Source organism: Aulonocara sp. 'chitande type north' Nkhata Bay, linkage group LG15, assembly GCF_057382095.1.
Source record: "Aulonocara sp. 'chitande type north' Nkhata Bay isolate Kocher_YH1m ecotype deep benthic linkage group LG15, A_spYH_male_GT1.1, whole genome shotgun sequence".
NCBI classification, from domain to species: domain Eukaryota; kingdom Metazoa; phylum Chordata; class Actinopteri; order Cichliformes; family Cichlidae; genus Aulonocara; species Aulonocara sp. 'chitande type north' Nkhata Bay.
In genome coordinates this window covers 3,540,377-3,560,301 of record NC_141358.1, presented here as the reverse complement: position 1 = coordinate 3,560,301, position 19,925 = coordinate 3,540,377, and the positions used below count along the sequence as shown (strand labels likewise).

The 19,925-nt window shown below is 40.9% G+C and overlaps 3 protein-coding genes and 1 pseudogene across 4 annotated transcripts; all 4 read right to left on the bottom strand.

Moving 5' to 3' along the window:
- Positions 1-556: 556 nt before the first annotated feature.
- On the bottom strand, positions 557-19,438 carry LOC147312270 (cholesterol 24-hydroxylase-like). The gene is made up of 13 exons (XM_086264398.1): positions 19,376-19,438; positions 19,073-19,104; positions 18,144-18,230; positions 17,823-17,961; positions 17,567-17,677; positions 17,313-17,475; positions 17,050-17,115; positions 15,214-15,286; positions 14,612-14,696; positions 1,298-1,408; positions 1,034-1,122; positions 851-917; positions 557-768 (listed from the first exon to the last, which is right to left on the bottom strand). Exons 1-13 carry the CDS (start codon positions 19,436-19,438, stop codon positions 628-630), a joined length of 1,227 nt encoding a protein of 408 aa, XP_086120524.1. The 3' UTR covers positions 557-627.
- LOC147312273 (cholesterol 24-hydroxylase-like) lies at positions 5,793-10,422 on the bottom strand. The gene is made up of 5 exons (XM_086263605.1): positions 10,414-10,422; positions 9,798-9,908; positions 7,082-7,170; positions 6,849-6,915; positions 5,793-6,761 (listed from the first exon to the last, which is right to left on the bottom strand). The coding sequence occupies exons 1-5, from the start codon at positions 10,420-10,422 to the stop codon at positions 6,603-6,605; spliced, it is 435 nt and encodes a 144-aa protein (XP_086119731.1). The 3' UTR covers positions 5,793-6,602.
- Positions 9,937-11,651, bottom strand: LOC147312272 (uncharacterized; annotated as a pseudogene). The gene is made up of 2 exons (XR_015125160.1): positions 11,409-11,651; positions 9,937-11,183 (listed from the first exon to the last, which is right to left on the bottom strand). The product of XR_015125160.1 is annotated as an uncharacterized LOC147312272 (transcript).
- On the bottom strand, positions 13,122-14,551 carry LOC147312271 (uncharacterized). Its single transcript, XM_086265130.1, has one exon. It carries the CDS (start codon positions 14,322-14,324, stop codon positions 13,173-13,175), a length of 1,152 nt encoding a protein of 383 aa, XP_086121256.1. The 5' UTR covers positions 14,325-14,551; the 3' UTR covers positions 13,122-13,172.
- Positions 19,439-19,925: the final 487 nt, after the last annotated feature.

Here is a 19,925-nt window from a genome sequence, read left to right as displayed (position 1 = left end):
GTTGCTGATCCACACTGTGAAAAGCTCCACTATCTCTCATCGATTTTGAAAAGTGCTCAGTAAATTCACTTTTTGCAAATTTTTATTATTACTGCATAAAACACTTTTTAATGAAACATTTTGTTTCCATATTTTCACTCTATACTGTTTCACTTGTAATTCACAAGTGATTTATTGTTCAAAAAGCTGAACACAAATATGATTCTATTTTAAATAGAGTTGTGTTTGATGTACTTTTCACCATGAAGGTTTGGTTTTTGTTGATGTCAGTAATGCCATTAACACAAATAAAATCTGACTTAGAGACATTTTTAATTCATTTTAACTTTACTTAATAATTCTGGACGTCAGAGTTTTAAGTTAATGTTACAGGCATTAAAAGTCCTGTTGTAGTCATGAAAAAGCAATGACAGAGCTACATTAAAGTAAAGAGAATATTAAAGTCAGTGATCATCAAAAAATATATAATAAAATTCAATATTCATTATTGTTTTTTTATTATATTATATCAAATTACAATCACATTAATGCTTTTAGAGTTTTTTTTGTTTACATTAGTAAAGAGTAACCCATTTTCTTCTATGGTCTACTACCACTTATGTGATGTTGCCTTATTTTATTTTATTTTTAATCCCTGTGAATCAAAGTGCACAACACTCCACTCTTTGGTCTGAGTGTGCCAGCATCCAGGATGTCAAAGGTCTGTCCCGGGACGAGAGTGAAGTCAAACCTCTGGAGCAGTTTGGCCATCACCACTTTAGCCTCCATCTAAAAAACACAACAGCGCCCACAGAGCTGAGTCAGTGTGTTTATAGGTGAGCGGGTCTTCACATTATTTAGCCATCCTCACCTGAGCAAAGTTCTTTCCCAGGCACGCACGAGGACCGAGGGAAAAAGGGTAGTAGCAGTAATAAGGCCTTGTTGAACAGACAAGAGACAGCCTCAGTTACTGTGAACCATTTTTCTCATTAGGTAATAATGACCGAAAACAAGAATAAAACATGTCAGCATGGTGAAACAGTGTGTTTCTTACTTGGGAGCATCTGGGTGAAATCTGTCTGGATCAAATCTCAGTGGATCCTTGAAGAATCTCTCCAGTCTCCCACTCGCATAGGAGCTGAACTAAACATTAGAACAGTTTATTATTTATCTCGATTCCAGGTAACTTTTTTTTTTAAAGGACTTAAGCTGGTGGGGGGGCTGTTTGGGTTCTGTTTGAGTAAATGATTAGAAGCATACACACACCCATCTTCAAACCAAAAGGTATTAAAACATATTTAAAATCTTCACAACTTACAAGAGCAACAAATCCTCCAGGTATGTGGATCCCATCAATCACCATGTCTTCAGCAATATGACGAGATGTGCCCGGAGCTGTGGGGTACATTCTCAGAGTCTCTTTTAACACCTGGGGGAAGATTACAAGGAATACGTGTAATGTGTATGTGTTAGTCTGCATTTAACCCAGTGAAGCAGTGGGCAGCCACTGACTACTGAGCTATCCCTGCCTGTAAACTGGTCTTGTGTCATAACACACGAAATGCAGCCTTTGATTGTTAGTTGACAAACTTTGATTTTTAATCTCATGGATTCACACTGAAAACATTACCACAAAGTTAAAAAAAAGAAGAAGAAGAAAAGTAGCAGTTCTCCATCACGCTGGTTACTTCAGGGGTCTCAAGACTGACTCAGAGGGATTCAGGGTTCAAAACTCATTTTACTGTCATTCAGCACTACCTCAGGAAAGCGATGCAGAACAAAAATATGTGGCATGAGCTCAAATAAAAACACAAAAAACCTCATTGCGATGTTTAAAAAGAGGCAAGTGTGAGACATAAATAAATGTAAAATAACAAAAAACAGTGCTGCATATTTGAAAACACAAATAAAAATGATTCAATTATTGCACAAGAGAGCCGATGAGCTGATTGCACTGGAAATTCCTTCTTGACAGATTTGTAGAGTATAATAATCTACAAAATAGCAGCTGTTTGAGCTGTGCAACAGTCTGATGGTGGTTGCAAAGAAGCTTCCACAGAACTGCAATGACCTGCACCTCTACGTTACTGTCTGCCTGAAAGCAGGAGTGAGAACAGACCGTGGTCGGGGTGTGAGGTGTCCCTGATAAGGTTTTTGCAGCGTTGTTGGGCCAGGCCCTAAATAGATGGCAGGGTGGCTCCACTTGTCCTCGTTCTCATGCTAGAGATATGCTGCTTGTCAGCACACTCTCAGCGGTGCCTCTTTAGGAGGTGGTGAGAACATCTGGACTCAGATGTGACCTTTTCAGCCTTTCTTGATCAGTGAGGTGGTGTGCAGGGACAGACCATACATCACATCAACTCCCAGGAAGTTCATGTGCTCCATGCTCTCTGCTGCGGTGTCGTTGATGTAGAGCAGTCTGAACGAGGGGTTTCTTCCTGTAGTCAGTCACCAGTTTCTTGGTTTCATTCACATTCAGGAGAAAGTTGTTGTTGCTGATCCACACTGTGAAAAGCTCCACTATCTCTCATCGCTGTCCTGGATCAGACCCACGGCTGTTGTATTCACAGTGTAGTTAACCCTTTAAAGCCGGTCGGATCGGGCACGCTCTGTTTTGCATAACTATTTTTAAATCCCGGTAGCACTGCAACCACGTAAGCTAGCGCAATATTTTTTTTTTGCATATGAAACCAGAGGTCAAGGTCAAGGTAACTTTATTTATACCCATAGGCAAGGTAAACTTGCCCAGCCCTGGAGCAGGGTGCCGCCGGTGCATCGAGCCACCTGGGGGGCTCTTCAACTGGTGGGGAAGATTGTCACATCTTGCAGGAGCTTTCCTCTCCTCAGGGGCTCTCTCTGCAGGAGGGGGAGATACAGGAGAGGTACTTAGACATTCACATTACTCACACTCTCATTACACATACATATAGGATCTTGGGGGTGGGCACGATACACGGAATCCAAAGTACCATCAGGGTGTACACCCCACCCCTGGCGTCGTTGCCCACCTCTCAATTTTAAATACACGTAGACATTGAGGGCTAGCAGGAGGGACCATGCGCTTACCTGCTGCTCTCTGGCAGGTAGCTCCAAGCCCTCCTGGGTTTTAAATGCACCTTAGAACACACATGCATCAACACTACAATGAGCGGGTGGAGGGAGGCCTCCCTGCTGCTGCGGAGTCGGGGCGGTCTGCCTCCCCCTACCGCAGGGAAAAGGGTAACACCACCTGGGTCTGGGTGCAGTTCCCCCCTCCAGGGGCAAGGGTACCTAGACCCGGTTTGTAGAGTACGCTTGGGGAGTGTGATCGTGTGTACAACGTCTCTTTATGTCTGTCTCCACGTTGGTTGAGTGTGGAGTAAGTGCATATGAGAGCATGAGGGTGGGAATGGATGTTTGTATCTGTGTGTGCCTGTATGTCTGTGTCTATATGTCAGGTTGGGTGTCAGACGCCACCTCTCTGGGGACATCTCAGGCCCTCCAAGGTTTGGAGGCCTATCTCCCCCTACCACCACTTCCCTGCCAGTGGCGGACCCCCTCAGACATCGGTGCGTTGGTGGTTCTTTGTGTCCGGGGATGGGCGTCCAGGTACACACCGGCTCACTCCTTGGCGGCCGCTTATCGGGGCCTGGAGCCTGGGGCTCGCTCGGGCCACTCCGGAGGTGGGGTGCCCCCGGCCTCTCGGCCTGGGGCTCGGTCACTCAGGCACGGCTGGCTGCCGGCGGAGCTCACGGGCGCGTCACTGCAACTCCCCCTGGCTTCTGCTCCGCGGCTGCTGAGTGAGCCCTCATCTGGGACTCTCCTCAGCTCTTACTGGGACAGTGGCGCGGCTGCCCCTCTGTTGGTCTTCCTTGGTCTCTTGTGTTCTGGGGGCCTCTGGATGTCTGGAGTTTTGATCTCCTCCATACCTGCTTCATGCCCTGGAGGACGGGGCTGTGGCCCCCCCACACCCTCTAGCAGATTATTACATGAAGGAACCTTTTAAAAAAAAAAAAAACAAGCGCGTCCATGCTCACAGGTGTACACACGGGTGATCACACCCACAAACTACACCCTTTTTGGCTCCTACCTCAAAGCACACTGTGTTCTGTTGATCTTATGTGCTGCACAATAATGTTTAACATTTAGTATTTACTGTCATATTCCCATATATCATTGTGATGTTGTTTATTCTATTACTCTTGTTCTCTTCTGCTTGCTTTCTTTTTTCTTTCTCAGCAGGTGATCCAGGTGATTGATATATGCATTTTTTTTCCTTCTTTTTTTTTCTGCTCATTCTGTTGGTTTTTGTCTTTTGCCCTTCTCCCCCGTCCCTCTTCTCAGCTGTTTCTCTTTCCCTCTTTCTTTCTCCCCTTCTTTCCCCCAGTCAAGTCTGTCCCATATTCAGTAAGTGAAAATAAAATAAACAATAAAAGGTGAATCAAATGGACCATTACGGCAAGGCTGGGATGGTCAATTTGGTAAAGTAAATCCGTTGGGCATCTTTCTTTGCCTTTAGACAACAATTCTGATGGCAAAAGAGCCAAACGGGACAGGCGCAAAAAAAAAAAAAAAAAAAAAAAAAAAAAAATGATAGCATTTAGCATCCCTTCAAAAACACACATACCCAATAAAGATATAAACCTCCCTGTAGCACATATATAGTAATTTAATATTTCGAATCAAAAACAGTTTTTATTTAATTCAAAGACAGCAACGGGGACAAAGCTATTTTTATAATGCTTTGTCCTACATCTCAGAAATAGAAACCTCCGTCCTGAGGAAAGAAGCTGAAATTCACCCCTTAGCGGATGGGAACCATTTTTAAGGATTGATAAAGCCATCCTCTGTACCTGCTTGGAGTACAGGGAGGCTAAACAAGACTGTGGCTCACCTATCAGACGACTGGACCATCTCACTATCTGATTTAGAGAGTTTTTCTCTGTGACAGAGGTCTGACCAAACCATGCCACCAAACAAAAGGATAAAACAGACTCAATAAACGAACGATAAAACAAAGTTAAAATTAAAAGAGGAGTTGTACTTACATCAGCTTGTCCTCGGTCACAGTTTCCTTCCACATAAAGCTTTGCAAAAACTGCATAAAAAGCACTTGCAGCAACAAAAACATAATATTCCAGAAACACGCTTTGCCGATCAGATCAGCTGTTTGTAACACTTCCTATGTCCATCAGCGCGAACTATCGCATGTCCGCCATGACTTGCCTAAGACCGGAAGTGACGTTATTTTGCGGAAATGTAGTTTGTTTGTTTTTTACCATCAGGGCTTTATGAGCCTATACTGGTGTTTTTAAAAGTTATGTTTGACTTTATGACTTTCTGTGTCGTTTCTGGGATGCTTAGGGTTAGGGTTAGGTGCACTGCTGAAAATAGTTTATTTTGATGCATATGCTTTTTTTTTTTTGTAAATTTGCATTATAATATTCATTTTCATTTTTCCTGCAGTATATAAAAATTGGTGTATTTCAAAAATAAAAATATGAAGACATTTAAAATAAATTTCCTGTGGTGGGAAACTATTTTGTGCAACTTTATTGTATTTGCAGTTTTGAGGGATAAGCCTCATAAATTTCTCTAACTAGAAATATATGTTAAAAAACAAAAACAATTTTCAAATTTTTTGTAGTTTATTGCACTTTTTTGCAATTTATGTAATGCACTTAATGCATGCATATTATTATAATTTGGGCTATAATGGTTGTATTGATGTATATCAACTTGAAATGCTCCCAGAAATGGCTCCACAGCATGTAAAAATATAATATAAGCTCTGGCGGACTTGGTTCTATGGTAGTTCTTAAAGGGTTAATAGGATTTATACAAAAATCTGTGGAACAATCGTGTCATCATGTCAAGGCTATAGTCACTTAAGCAGGTGACTGAGGGTTTCTTTGGCGCTGGGATGATGTGATTTGTAGCAGGATGGCACAGCATCTTGGAAGCATGCAGACTTAAACAAAAAAAATTCTGTGGGATCTCAAAATTTATTTTCATTTTCATAACATGCAGCACTTTTATGAAAATCTTGGATGCTATGCAGGCACAAAAGGTTCCTTTGCTCACTGGTTATTAAAAAAAGTCACATCAAACTATGTGATGATTTTGTGCAAGATTAAAATGTTAAGTGCAAACGTTATTATACCAGCACTCCCCATGATGTTACCATATATATTATCATAATGAAGACATAAGCATGATTACATTCATTTCATATGAATTTACAGTGTAGTTCATACATGACACAATTTTTTCTTTAAATTCTTTTTTTTTTTTTTTAAATCACAAGTTTTAGACAGGAATAAAAATCAAATCAGTTTTACCCTTTAAACCAGAGGTGTCAAACATGAGGCCCGGGGGCCAAATTGGCCCACGGCCATTAATATTACGGCAATGAAATAAAATTTTAAAAAAGAAGAGAAAATCCATTCTGTTCTTGACAAGGATCTTTTTACACATTTATTTCTACAATTTAGACTCAAAGAGTTGTGCTGATTTCACTTACTAAAGAAGCATTTCTTAGTCATGTAGCAAAACTGAGACATAGTGTTGAAGCTGTACTTTCTTTTTCCCTATATTAATATATCTCAGGGACCAAAAATAGACCACTTTTTATGTAAAGTCCTTTAAGATCCTTTATTTTTGTAATCCCTGTGAATCAAAGTGCACAACACTCCCCTCTTTGGTCTGAGTGTGCCAGCATCCAGGATGTCAAAGGTCTGTCCCGGGACGAGAGTGAAGTCAAACCTCTGGAGCAGTTTGGCCATCACCACTTTAGCCTCCATCTAAAAAACACAACAGCGCCCACAGAGATGAGTCAGTGTGTTTATAGGTGAGCGGGTCTTCATGTTGACTTACGCTGTCATCCTCACCTGAGCAAAGTTCTGTCCCAGACACGAGCGAGGACCGAGGGCAAAGGGGTAGTAGCAGTAATAAGGCCTTGTTGAACAGACGAGAGACAGCCTCAGTTACTGCGAACCGTTTCACTCATTTAGTCTGAGATAATAAAGTGTGTGCAAATATTAAACATAATGTTTAATGTTTAAACATTATGTTTAAACATTAAACACACTGTTTCAGCATGGTGAAACAGTGTGTTTCTTACTTGGGAGCATCTGGGTGAAATCTCTCTGGATCAAATCTCAGTGGATCCTTGAAGAATCTCTCCAGTCTCCCGCTCACATAGGAGTTGAACTAAATATGAGAAGATTTAATTTTACATTTTAACCATAAATGTATTTGTAATTGCTTGAATAAGACCTCATTTTTTATCATCATCATCATCATCATCATCATCATCTATTTATTTATATAGCACTTTAAAAACACACCTGGTAGACCAAAGTGCTGTACACTACTAATATGCACATAATAATAAAACCAAACATAGCAATAAAGTTAAAAAACAATAAAAATGTCAGTTACCCAGGGAGTTAAAAGCCAGGGAATAAAAATAGGTTTTTAATAAAGACTTAAAAACTGGCACTGATGCAGCCTGTCTAATATGGAGAGGAAGGTTATTCCAAAGCATCGGCGCGGCAACAGAGAACGCTCGGTCTCCTCTAAGTCTCAGCCGTGACTTTGGGACCGAAAGCAGCAACTGCTCAGCTGACCGAAGGGAACGAGTGGGGACGTGGGGCTTCAACAAGTCAGACAAATAAACAGGTGCCAGACCATTTAGAGATTTAAAAGCCAATAAAAGGACTTTAAAACGGATCCTGAATTCAATTGGAAGCCAGTGTAAAGAGGCCAAAATCGGAGTGATGTGATCAAATTTTCTTCTGCCAGTTAAAAATCGTGCCGCAGCATTTTGCACTAATTGCAAGCGTGACAAAGTGCCCTGCCCAACCCCTGTTAAAAGAGAATTACAATAATCTAAACGTGAGGTAATAAAGGCATGAATAACGCTTTCCAAGTCACGCTTGGAAAGAAAGGGCTTAACCTTTGATAAACGTCTGAGGTGATAAAATGCTGATTTTACCACCCCGTTTACATGGTCATCAAAGGTGAGTGCAGAATCAATTTTAACTCCGAGATTTGTGATTGAACTCTTTAGTTGGGAAGTCAAAGCTGCAAGATCAACATCCAGAGTATGAGAAGAACGATTTGGGCCAAATAAAATTGCTTCTGTCTTCCGATCATTAAAATTTAAAAAGTTTTTTGCCATCCATGCTTTGACATCAGTAAGGCAGTCAAGCAGAGGTCCAGTTGGGAGACTATCAGAATGACTAAAAGGTAAGTAGAGCTGGCAGTCATCTGCGTATAGATGGAATGGCACTTTATACTTTCGGAAAATCGCGCCAAGAGGCAAGAGGTACAATGAAAACAATAACGGCCCAAGAATAGATCCCTGTGGAACACCCCAAAGCAGAGGGGCCACAGAGGATGAAGCCGACCCCAACTTAACCACAAAAGTGCCGAACCAGTAATTCCCACACCGTGCTGTAAGCGGGAGATCAGCAAATCGTGATCCACAGTGTCAAATGCAGCTGTCATGTCCAACAAGACCAGCACTGCATATTTACCACGGTCTGTCGCTATCAGGATGTCATTCATAACTTTTACGAGGGCTGTCTCCGTGCTGTGGAATGGCTTAAAGCCGGACTGAAAGATTTCTGACAATTTAGAGTCATTCAAGTAGTCCATCAACTCAGTATAAACAATCCTTTCCAGAATCTTACTAAGAAAGGGAAGCTTAGAGATGGGTCTAAAATTTGATATGACTGAACTGTCTAAGCCTGGTTTCTTAAGTAAAGGATGTATGACTGCATGCTTAAATTCCCTAGGTACTTGACCAGACAAAAGACTAGTATTAATTTTATGTTTTTCTGACAACTTTGTGACAGTTTATACATACACTACCAGTCAAAGGTTTGGACACTTTTCTTATTCAATGTTTTTTTCTGTTTTTTTCATGAGTATTTACATTGCAGATTTTCACTGAACGCATTAAAACTTTGAATGAACTCATATGGAATTATGTAATAAACAAAAAAGTGCGAAAGAACTCAAAACATGTTTTATATTTTAGATTCTTCCAAATAGCCACCCTTTGCACTCTTGGCATTCTCTCGATGAGCTTCTTGAAGTCATCGCCTGAAATGTTTTTCCAACAGTCTTGAAGGAGTTCCCAGAGATGCTGAGCACTTGTTGACTCTCTTGCCTTCACTCTGCGGTCCATCTCATCCCAAACCATCTCCATTGGTCAGGTGACTGTGGAGGCCAGGCCATCTGACGCAGCCCTCCATCCCTCTCCTTCTTGGTCAAACAGCCCTTACACAGCCTGGAGGTGTGTTTGGGGTCATTGTCCTGTTGAAAAATAAATGATGGTCCAACTAAACAAAAACTGGATGGGATGGCATGGCACTGCAGGATGCTGTGTTAGCCATGCTGGTTCAGTGTGCCTCCAATTTAGAATACTAAATTGAGACTCTTGGTCTTTCCTGGTGCGCTCCTCAAGTGAGCCAGTTTCATTGTAGCGCTTGATGGTTTCTGTGAATGCACTTGGGGACACATTCAAAGTTTTAGCAATTTTCCGGACTGACTGACAGACTTTCTTTACTTAGAATTCATATAATGGCGAGAACCAATCAGCTAACAGGTGACTACATCATGAAGCTTATTGAGAGAAGGCCAAGAGTTTACAGCGCTGTCAACAAAGTTAACAGTGGCTACTTTCAGGAATCTATAAAACATATTTAGAGTTAATTATCTTTTTTTCTTCGCTACATAACTCCATATATCTTGCTTCATATATTTGTTGTCTTTAGTATGTAGTTATCATTTAGACTTACAAACATATTAAAAAGAAAATGACTCACAACAACGCTAAATCCCCCGGGTATGTGGATACTGTCAATCACCATGTCTTCAGCAACATCACGAGACATGCCTGGAGCTGGGGGGTAAATTCTTAGAGTCTCTTTTAACACCTGAAGGAAGGTTACAATGAGAAGTGCACACTTTGGGTGAGTTATTAAAATAAATAAATGAATAACTAAATTTACCACATGTACCTGTGACCAGTGTTGCCACAGTTACTTTGAAAAAGTAATATATTACGGACTACTGATTACTCCTTCCAAAAGTAACTTAGTTACTTTACTGATTACTTTATTTTTTAAAGTAACTAAGTTAGATTACTAGTTACTTTATTAGTTACTTTCAGAAGCTGCCAATAACACTCCCCACTGCCTCAACATAAAAACATCAACCGATTTTGCCAATACTCACTTTATTGGAAGTGTATTTTAACAGTAATGTCAACAATATATCTCCTGACATTTGAAGTTGAACTTAAAACTTTTTTCCTGACAGAAATACTTGTTTGTATGAAAATAAAGACAGTCTTGTTACTTCACTTAACATAAATACTTTTTATAAAAAAACAAACAAACAAAGAGTCTTTCTTGACTTCCCTTAAGATACTTTTTATACCATCCACATGTAAGCACTATTGTCCGCTTTTGTAACTTTGGACTAATCTTATGAAAAAAAAAAAAAAAGAGACTGCAGGTCCAACTTAAATTGCCTTACTTCCTTGCAGGTAATTGTTTTAAGTTAATCAACTTGAAAACTTTAATAAGTTTATTAAGTGACTTTGATAAACTTAATTCAATTACTTGTAAATAGTTATTTAAATTGGATTCCCCATTCTCTGTTTTTTCAGTATATGTTGTCATCGCATGTTATGGGGGAAACAGTAGAGTGGAGCGAGTAAACCAGTGGTTGTACCTCATTAACAGAAGCTTCTCAAACCTTTTGTCAGAAAGTCGATTTCTTTTAGGCGTGAGCACCAAACCTCCCAGACTAAAAAGTCGCTCCACAGGAGCACTTGATGGGGTTGGAGTGTTATACTTTAAAAAAATTGTCTTTATGCTTGAAAATTTATGCAGAATCTGAAGGTCGTAGCCTGACATCAGGTAGTCCATGACTTCTTTTTCTGCAGAATAGGTCTCCTCCTCTGGCTCTGCCTCAAAAGTGAAAAAGTCCATCTCACCTTGGCTGCTAGATGTAGTATCACTGGGCACACTGGCAGGGTTTTTTGCCAGAGGAGCAGTGGTGCAACACTCTGCTGTCAGAAGCTGTTTTACTCGCTCCCTCCTTCCTGCATCTCTCAGCCATCAGAGTTTGAATTTTGGACAACTGGCAGCTGCAAGAAGGGCATCTTTGTCATCCAGCACACCGGCGAAACGAGTCTGAATAGCCTAAAAAACACAATTGATATTTTTATGCCTACAATTTATTATGTTATTGAATTATTTGCAAACCATGCCTAATATGAGATCAGTATTATGGATTAATTTTGTTTTAGGTTACTTGTAAACATTTTAATTGTTTTAATCTTATTTTTCAATGATAATTAATATTCTGTTCCATGTTTGTGAATTGTATGAAGCAAAAAATCTGACTAATTTCAAGATAGAGCGTACCTGTACAATGGCATCTGGAAGGCCTGCAGTCATCCTGGAGAGGTCATCTTTCACAGCCTGGGTCTTCTGCATCAGAACTTCAAGTGTTGGTAGTAAAGTTCCATATGGACAGTCGCCTTGTAAAATGTCCAGTGCTGCAGTCAGAGGTTTCATGGCCATGCAGTACTCATGCAGGAACTGGTATTCTTGATCTTTGAAGCACTTCAGTCCTAGCTTTGTGCACAGAGTATTCAGCTCACCCATGGGGATTTCTGCAATTCTCTTTAGTCAAAGTCAAAGTCAAAGTCAACTTTATTTGTCGATTCTGCCACATGTACAGGACATACGGAGAATAGAAATTGCGTTACTCTTCAATCCCTAGATAAATAGCAAATGAACATTTAAATATATTTAAATATAAAAGTGATTAAAAAATGCAAGTAAAATAATTAAAAAGTAAAAATTTAAATAAATACAATTTTACATATAACAAGAAAGCTATACAATATACAATATAATGGGTAAGTGACATTGAGTGTAACCAGGCAGTGTAGTGCAAATAGGCAAATAGTGCAAATGGAGATTTAGTAGTGTACGGTAAGAGAAAGTGTAACAACAAAGTCTTATGAGGTAATGGCAGTCCAATGCTCCACAAAGTGACTGGTAACTGGTGCAGGCCAGTGAGTGAGTCAGAGAGTGTGTGTGTTTGTGTGTGTGTGACAGAGTTCAGTGAGACCGTGGAGGAGAGAGGGGAGAGGGGGCAGAATCGGGAGGGAGTTAAGCTTCCTGACAGCCTGATGGATGAAGCTGTCCTTCAGTCTGCTGGTCCTGGCCTGGAGACTCCGCAGTCTCCTCCCCGACGGCAGCAGCTTGAAGAAGCTTTGCATTGGGTGTGTGGGATCAGCCGCTATGCAAAGGGCTTTTTTAGTGAGACGGGTGCTGTAAATGTCCTGGAGGGAGGGGAGAGAGACACCAATGATCCTCTCTGCAGCTCTCACTATGCGTTGGAGGGTTCTATGACAGGACGCATTGCAGGCTCCAAACCACACAGTGATGCAGCTCGACAGGATGCTCTCGATGGTGCCTCTGTAGAAAGTGTACATGATGGGGGCTGATGCTCCTGCTCTTCTTAGTTTGCGGAGAAAGAAGAGACGCTGCTGTGATTTCTTGGCCAGTGCTGTGGTGTTGTACGTCCAGGAGAGATCCTCTGTGATGTGCACACCCAAGAACTTGGTGCTGCTCACTCTCTCCACAGACGCTCCGTCAATGGTCAGAGGAGCATGTTGGGTGTGCATTCTCCTGAAGTCCACAACAATCTCCTTCGTCTTCTCCACGTTCAGAGAGAGATTGTTGTCAGCACACCACGTGGCCAGGCGTCTCACCTCACTTCTGTAGTCGGTCTCATCCCTGTTGCTAATGAGACCCACCACCGTTGTGTCGTCCGCAAACTTGATGAAGAGGTTGGAGCTGTATGATGGAGTGCAGTCATGGGTCAGCAGAGTGAAGAGGAGGGGGCTCAGCACACATCCCTGCGGGGCCCCCGTGTTTAAAATGATGGTGCTGGATGTATTACTGCCAACCCGTACTGCTTGAGGTCTTCCGGTGAGGAAATCCAACAGCCAGTTGCACAGTGAGGTGTTGAGCCCCAGCTGGACCAGTTTTTGAATGAGCTGTTGGGGGATTATAGTGTTGAATGCTGAACTGAAGTCTATGAACAGCATTCGAACATATGAGTCATTTTTGTCCAGGTGTGTGAGTGCCGAGTGGAGTGCAGTGGAGATGGCATCATCGGTTGAGCATCGGTACAGCATCAAAAAAGGAATTCCACCTTGTGGATGTTGGTATTAGGAGCTTTCTTTTGCTGATTTCTTCCACTGTTTCTGATGCAAGTGTAGATCTACTCGATTTGGTCCAAAGAGCTGTGCATTTTGCTGTGCTGCTCCTATACACAGCCCTGCTCTCTGCATTGGTTGTTAAATGTTTCTCCACATCACGTGTGCAAATTATGTTGATGGTGTGCGAAGCACACCTGCGGTGCGGGGGAAGAGACAGCTGACCATCACTTTCATTCTCAGCCGAGAGGATTTCTGACAGATCAGAAAAAGTGACATCATCGTCTTTGGGGCTGGACTCTTCCTCCTCCGTCTCATCATCGGACTCCGTGACAGGATGATAAACTTGAAACGCCTTAACAAAGTTGGATCCATTATCAGTAACTGTTGCAACTACTTTGTTGAGTAATCCATAAGAGGAGTGGATGTTTTCGATTTCTGTACCAATGACATCATACATGTGTCTACCACGAATTCGCCTACATGCTAATGCAACCTTGTGACGCTCTAATGTGGTTCTACTGATCCAGTGGAGCGTTACTCCCATATAGCTTCTGTTGTTAGCAGTCCAAATATCCGCGGTAGTTGAAACAAAGTCAATCTCATTCAGTGTGGCCTTCAAATTTCTCTCCATTTCTGTAAACTCCTTCTCCAAGTAAGAAGTAAAAGTCGTTCGGTGAGGCAGCTCGGCATTAACAGAAGTAGGGATCTTTTTTATTATGGCACGAAACGAGGGCGAGTCAACAGTGTTTATAGGTAGCATTTCTTCTACAATATACTGCGCAACCAACTTCTTCAATTCTTCATCACTTACTGGTTTTGCACCAAAGTCCAACTTTTGTTGTTTGGGGGGTGTAGGACCTTCTGCGGAAGTCACGGCTCTCTGCTTCGGACCACTTGGTGGGACTCTCTCTGTGAGTTTGACTGTGCTGTGCTGCGACTCCAAATGTTTCTTTAAGTTTGACGTAGTGTTTTTGAAGGTAGATAACACTTTTTCGCCAACACAGAGTGTACAACGAACCTTAATATTTAAATCTTTAGTTGACAGAAACTCAAAATAGTGACCATATTTCCAGCTAAAGAACGAACATCTCTCTCCCTCCATTGTTGTTTACACTTTTTTACGTCGCTGGCTGCTTGTGAGCGGGAAACGTGACCTGTCGCTTATGTGACGTTTCACGACACGTATGCGTTTGTCATCCGCTGAGACGAAAAGAAAAAACCAAATCTTTTTGCTTAAAAAAAAAAAATAGTAACGCACAGTGGTTTGGACAAGTAACTTTAATCTGACTACTGTTATGGAAATAGTAATGCGTTAGATTAGTCGTTACTGAAAAAGGGGTCATATTCGGAGTAACGCGTTACTAAGCAACGCGTTACCGGCATCACTGCCTGTGACAGGTAGACCAGCTCTCCTAAGTCGTCATAGCTTATGTCACGTTTCATCCCAATGACATCATCGACCTCTTTCTTTGCTCTAAGAAATAAAAATATAATTTAGAAAACCAAAAATTCACTCTATATATTACACAGTTATAACTGCAGAAATATTACCTTAGTCATCTTTAGAGGTTAACACAGGTCATAGGAGTAAATATGTAGAAACAGATGTAAAACTACATTTTTTATAGAGAAAAATGCACATCTACATAAATGTCTGTGGGCTTGAGATTTATATAATCTCAGGATTGGGAATATTTTTGATGTTTGATATTTGGATGGATCAAATTAGAAGAAGTTGTTTTCACACAACGGGTTGACAGTCAGATCTGAGGCACACACTGATTGTAAGAACTGGATCTATCAGACTGACTGTACAACAAGTGTGTCATGGCAAGAAGATTTCTGAAGATCTCAAAGACTTTTGTTTAAGTCTTCTTTACTTGTAGGACCTTATAGGTTCAGTCAGATCATGTTTCAGGTTATATTCATGCAAAAATATAGAAAATTGTAAACAGAAAGTGTAAATTGTTGAGTTCTGTTTGACTTCTTACTTCTCTAGTATTTCAGGATGTCTTCCAAGCGCCATGATGCAAAAACCCAGTTGATTGGCTGTTGTTTCTTGGCCTAAAATGTTGCCAGTTTGTCAATAATGCGTCATGTAACAAAAATAAATCATACGTTTCTTTTTCTTGATTGCTATTTTATTCATTTGCAAATGTTATCGTCCTTGTCACAAACAAAGTTTGAAAAGAGTATGTGGCGGAGCGTGGTCTGTGGCGCGGCTATGGGGAAGGCGGACACACCTGAGTGCCATCAGCTCATAACACCTCAACTGCATTTAAGTCTGGACTGGTGTCTTGGGTGAGTTGTTGTTGGTGTGTTTGGCTGACAGCTTAAAAGCTGCATCCGAGTTGTAAATGACAACCGAAATAAAGAAGAAATGCTGAAAAGTGTTGAAACGTGGTCAGGTCTGTCATGCATCTTTTACAGAGTAATAAATATATATACACATTTTTTTCTTTTGGGGGGGGGGTGGAATTTGAGACAAACAGTCAGTAACCAGTGTTGGTCAAGTTACTTGAAAAAAGTAATCAGTAACTAATTACTGATTACTTCCCCCAAAAAGTAATCCCGTTACTTTACTGATTACTTATTTTCAAAGGTAATTAATTACTTAGTTACTTTTTAAAAACACGATTTGCAACCTGAATAGGTGATAAAGCGATAGATCTTTCAGCCCAGTTCTACTTTTTCTACATAATCCATCATACAAAATGTAATCAAATGGAAAAGCATCTTTTTAAAACTTGTTTTATTAGTTTTAATCTTTTAACTTTATGCATCAAGCAAAAATTTAATTATCTGCAACATTCTCTGACTTGAATAAATTAGTTTAACATTTAAACCTATTTTCTGCACATTCCAGCACATAAAATAATTTTTTGTGTGTGTTTACACTCAGTCTTTCAAATAGATGCAAGTAAAACACAGCAGAAAATAAATAAAGTCAAAGACTCAGCGGTCCTGTTGCTCTATTTCCACCTGTAAAGCAGGAGTGGGGCAGGCGGAGGTTTACCCTGGTGCAGGTGTGCCGCAGCGGTCAGTGGAAGAATCCGCGAGTTTCTCTGTGAGTTTCCCATTACGTCGTTGCGCACTCGGTGCTTGTTTGGAAGTTTAGGGGTTTTTTTCGCTGTAAAAAGAAGTTTTCTTCCCACGCACAATGGACACTAATGTTTTTGTCACTTTTTATGGAATCAAACTCAAAGTAAGGTCAGTACTTCCACGCTTTAAACGCTGCACGCTCATACTCTCTCCCACACTCGATATATGATCCATTGTTGATGCACACAGCTGTTGCCACGAACGTCGCACTCGCTTACGTCAGTGTCATGAGACATTCTCGCAAAAAAAAATAAATCACGGTTTTAGTAACGCAGTAACGCAGCGTTCCTACGGGAAAGTAACGGTAATCTAATTACCGTTTTTGCAATAGTAATCCCTTACTTTACTCGTTACTTGAAAAAAGTAATCAGATTACAGTAACGCATTACAAGCAACGCGTTACTGCCCATCTCTGTCAGTAACACAGGAACTAGAGTTGTGTGACACAGTGTGTGTGTGCAGATATTATGCAGCCCCTCTGGATAAGAAAGGACAGTTTTGTCCATGCTAAGTGAACACGTGTTTGAACGGTGATATCAGGATGCTCTACAATTAACATTAAACTGCAGCACACAGCAGCAGGATACAAATTCACAGACAACAGTGGCCACATTGTGTAAAACTGAAAATAAAACACACTCTTCAGTGCAGTGAGCTTCGTCTGACGCTACAAAGGAGCTTCCAGCTGCATTTCACACATCAAAGCTGAAACAACAGAGACTCACCTGCAATGAAAAATGTCACAAAATTGTCCAGCATAAATTCTTCATCTTCTTCAGTCATGTTTTCCTCTGAAATGAGGAGAGAATGGACAGATACATCGATATTTAACTTCTCCTGGTTTCCAACATTACTTACAAACCACATGCACCGAACTGAGAAGGCATCAAAAACTGTGGGTCACATTTGTTCTATTCACTTTGTCTCGTCACAAAGAGAATAAAATATTGCTCTAGTCTAGTCTAATGTGAAATTTGGGAACTCCAACCTTGGCTTGCAGTTTTGATGATTTGTGTCAGGATGTCTTTGGGGACCTCGTCACCGTTTTGCATGGCGGTCTTTCTCTCACTGATCCACTTGGCTCCAGTTGTACGGAGCAGGCGGCACGCTTCCCTCACCTCATTAACGTATCGTCTGTTCTTTGGATTGTACTGGAATGGCAGACTGAAGGGTTTAGCCTGGCATCCTGATAACAATGTTGTTGGCAGACATACTTCATAACAACAAATGCTGAAGTAATACCTCAAAAAATATGTCTCTAAGGTAGGTAACCATTCCTTTCAGACATGTCTCAATGGCTTTAGGGAAAGGTGAACTATTCTTCAAGAGGTCCAAGTCCACCCCGAAGGCAACCTGAAATATCAAGACACGGACACAACACGCTTAGAAACTTTTTAACAGTAAATTAAAACAAACGTAAAAGCTTGTGCCTTCATCAGAATTATGAAAAAAACAACAAAAAAAACCCACGTTGCATCTGTAAAACTGACTATGATACCTTACTAATAACATTCAGGGTGACACAGTTGAAAAGATGGAGCATATTAGCTTCTGTTTTATTGTCAGCAAGCTCTGCAAGTTTATCCATCAGTTTCTCTGCCCTCTCATTGAAGGTTCCCATTAGACCTCTCAGATACCTGGAAGTATGATAGCTTTAGACGGAGAAGCAGCACATCCAGGACATCCCAACAAACCATCACAGAAATTCATTAAAGGATAATGTTGCACAGAAAAAAAAAAAAGGGAGATGTTTCCAACCCTGGACAAGTGGTTAATCATACAGACTGTTGTGTCTTTATGTGGCAACTATGAAACTCACAGGCTGCTGAACGCAGGGTCCATGATGCGTCGCTGTTTGTACCACTGCTCATGATCCCGTGCTGTTACCAGGCCATTTCCAAAGAACCTGAAAAGATATTGAGAAAATTAATAAAAATAGCAAAATATGATTGCAACACAAATGATTTTAACTCTGTAAAAGTCAGGAGCTCAACAGATTACATTGTCACACAGCAGGTTTTATTATTATCATAGTTAAATTGCTGCTAGCATGGCTACACAGCATGTTAAGTTACTGCTGAGTTGCATTTAGTTTGAACAGTAATGTATGGATACATAAATACAAACTACTTGTGGTCAGATGTTTACATATATTAATCATTGGCATGAATGTCAATTCATGTTTTAATGATTTCTTTGAACGTTTCTTTCTCTGGGGTGGAAAGACTGTGCAGTATATAACTGGCTTCACAAGTGTAAATTAATTTCACAGTGGGTCAAAATTATACAAACATCTTCAAATATCTACATACACTACTGTCATGATCCGGAGTTTGTGACTCCGTGTTTTGTTTTAGTAGTTATTATTATTCTGGGTTTTATTTTCATGTTCCTATGTGTTCCCCAGTCTGTGTGAAGTTTGTGTGTTGTGTCATTGCGTGTATGTGTTTCCTGTTTTATTTTGAAGGTCTGCGTCTTATGTGAGTGTTTTCAGTTTGCCTCCCTAGTCTCGTCACGTTAATCACTCCCAGCTGTGTCCCCCACCTGTGTGTAATCTCCCTGTGTTCTTTGAGTGTTTTTAAGTCGTGTCTTCTGTCTTAGTCGTTGCTGGTTCGTCTGTGTTGTTTCCCCGGACCTCCCTGCATCTTCGTTCAGGTTTGTTTTCTTAGCTCTGCCCAGTTTAGGTTTTCCAGTTTTATGTTCACCCACCATTGCTGTTTTTACCCACTCCTGTAAATAAATACTCACCTGCACCAGAGCTGCCGCCTTTTGGGTCCTTTCTACAAACTCCACACGTCTGCCACACCGGACGTGACAACTACACTCCAGCTGAAAACACTACGTCCAGATGAACAGAATTAACTTTCTTGTACACTGCAGAAACTTCACCACCAATTAAAGCATTTATGAATGTATGTATATATATCCTAACCCTAAATAAATTCTAACTTGTGCACTCAATTCTTATTGAGTCAGCAGCGTAGTATGCTGTACAATCATTCCACCCTGGAAAAAGAAAAGCTCAAAGAAATAATTAAAGCCCAAAATTACCATGACCATGAGAAACGTAAGTGCCCGAGCAGCCAGGCTCAGAAGCAGGCTGGAAAGTGGCATCCTGGAAAATGTCCCGGAGACGTCCGTGTTAAAGGTGTGTAACAAGTGTCCCTTGACAGTTCGCTGACTTCTGCCGTGTGATTGGCCCAGGAGCTTTAAAAGGTAGTGGGTGTGTGAGGGGAGGTCAGTGGTCTTCTGTGGGAAGTTCCAGACCTTTGGAGATTAATTATTAGATCTGCAGTCTGCAGATCTAATAATTTATTATGGTAGGTGCCGGTTTTTAATGCGTGCTGCTGGACTTATTAGTGTGAACACGAGTTTTAATGGAGGAATCAATCAAGCTCTAGATCGACTGCGCGCGGGGAAATCGATCAATATTGTAGGTATATTGAGTGTTTGTTTTATATCTGTGATTTTGAATCGTTTAATAAAACTGATCTTTTATTGGATAACATTTTAATCGATAGTCTTGATCGTGGTTGTTGTGCTGCCTCTGCTTTAAAAGTCAGGTTTCTGTGCAGGAGCTTAGCGCCCCCATGTGTACACT

Coding starts and splice junctions, on each gene's coding strand:
- LOC147312273 (XM_086263605.1), bottom strand. Junction 7,171..9,797: donor CCGGGGGATTTAGCGTTGTT/GTGAGTCATTTT, acceptor TCTCATATTTAG/TTCAACTCCTATGTGAGCGG. Junction 6,916..7,081: donor TTTCACCCAGATGCTCCCAA/GTAAGAAACACA, acceptor CTGTTCAACAAG/GCCTTATTACTGCTACTACC.
- LOC147312271 (XM_086265130.1), bottom strand. CDS start 14,324: ATGGAGGGAGAGAGATGTTCGTTCTTTAGCTGGAAATATGGTCACTAT.
- LOC147312270 (XM_086264398.1), bottom strand. CDS start 19,438: ATGCCACTTTCCAGCCTGCTTCTGAGCCTGGCTGCTCGGGCACTTACG. Junction 918..1,033: donor TTTCACCCAGATGCTCCCAA/GTAAGAAACACA, acceptor CTGTTCAACAAG/GCCTTATTACTGCTACTACC. Junction 769..850: donor TGGGAAAGAACTTTGCTCAG/GTGAGGATGGCT, acceptor TGTGTTTTTTAG/ATGGAGGCTAAAGTGGTGAT.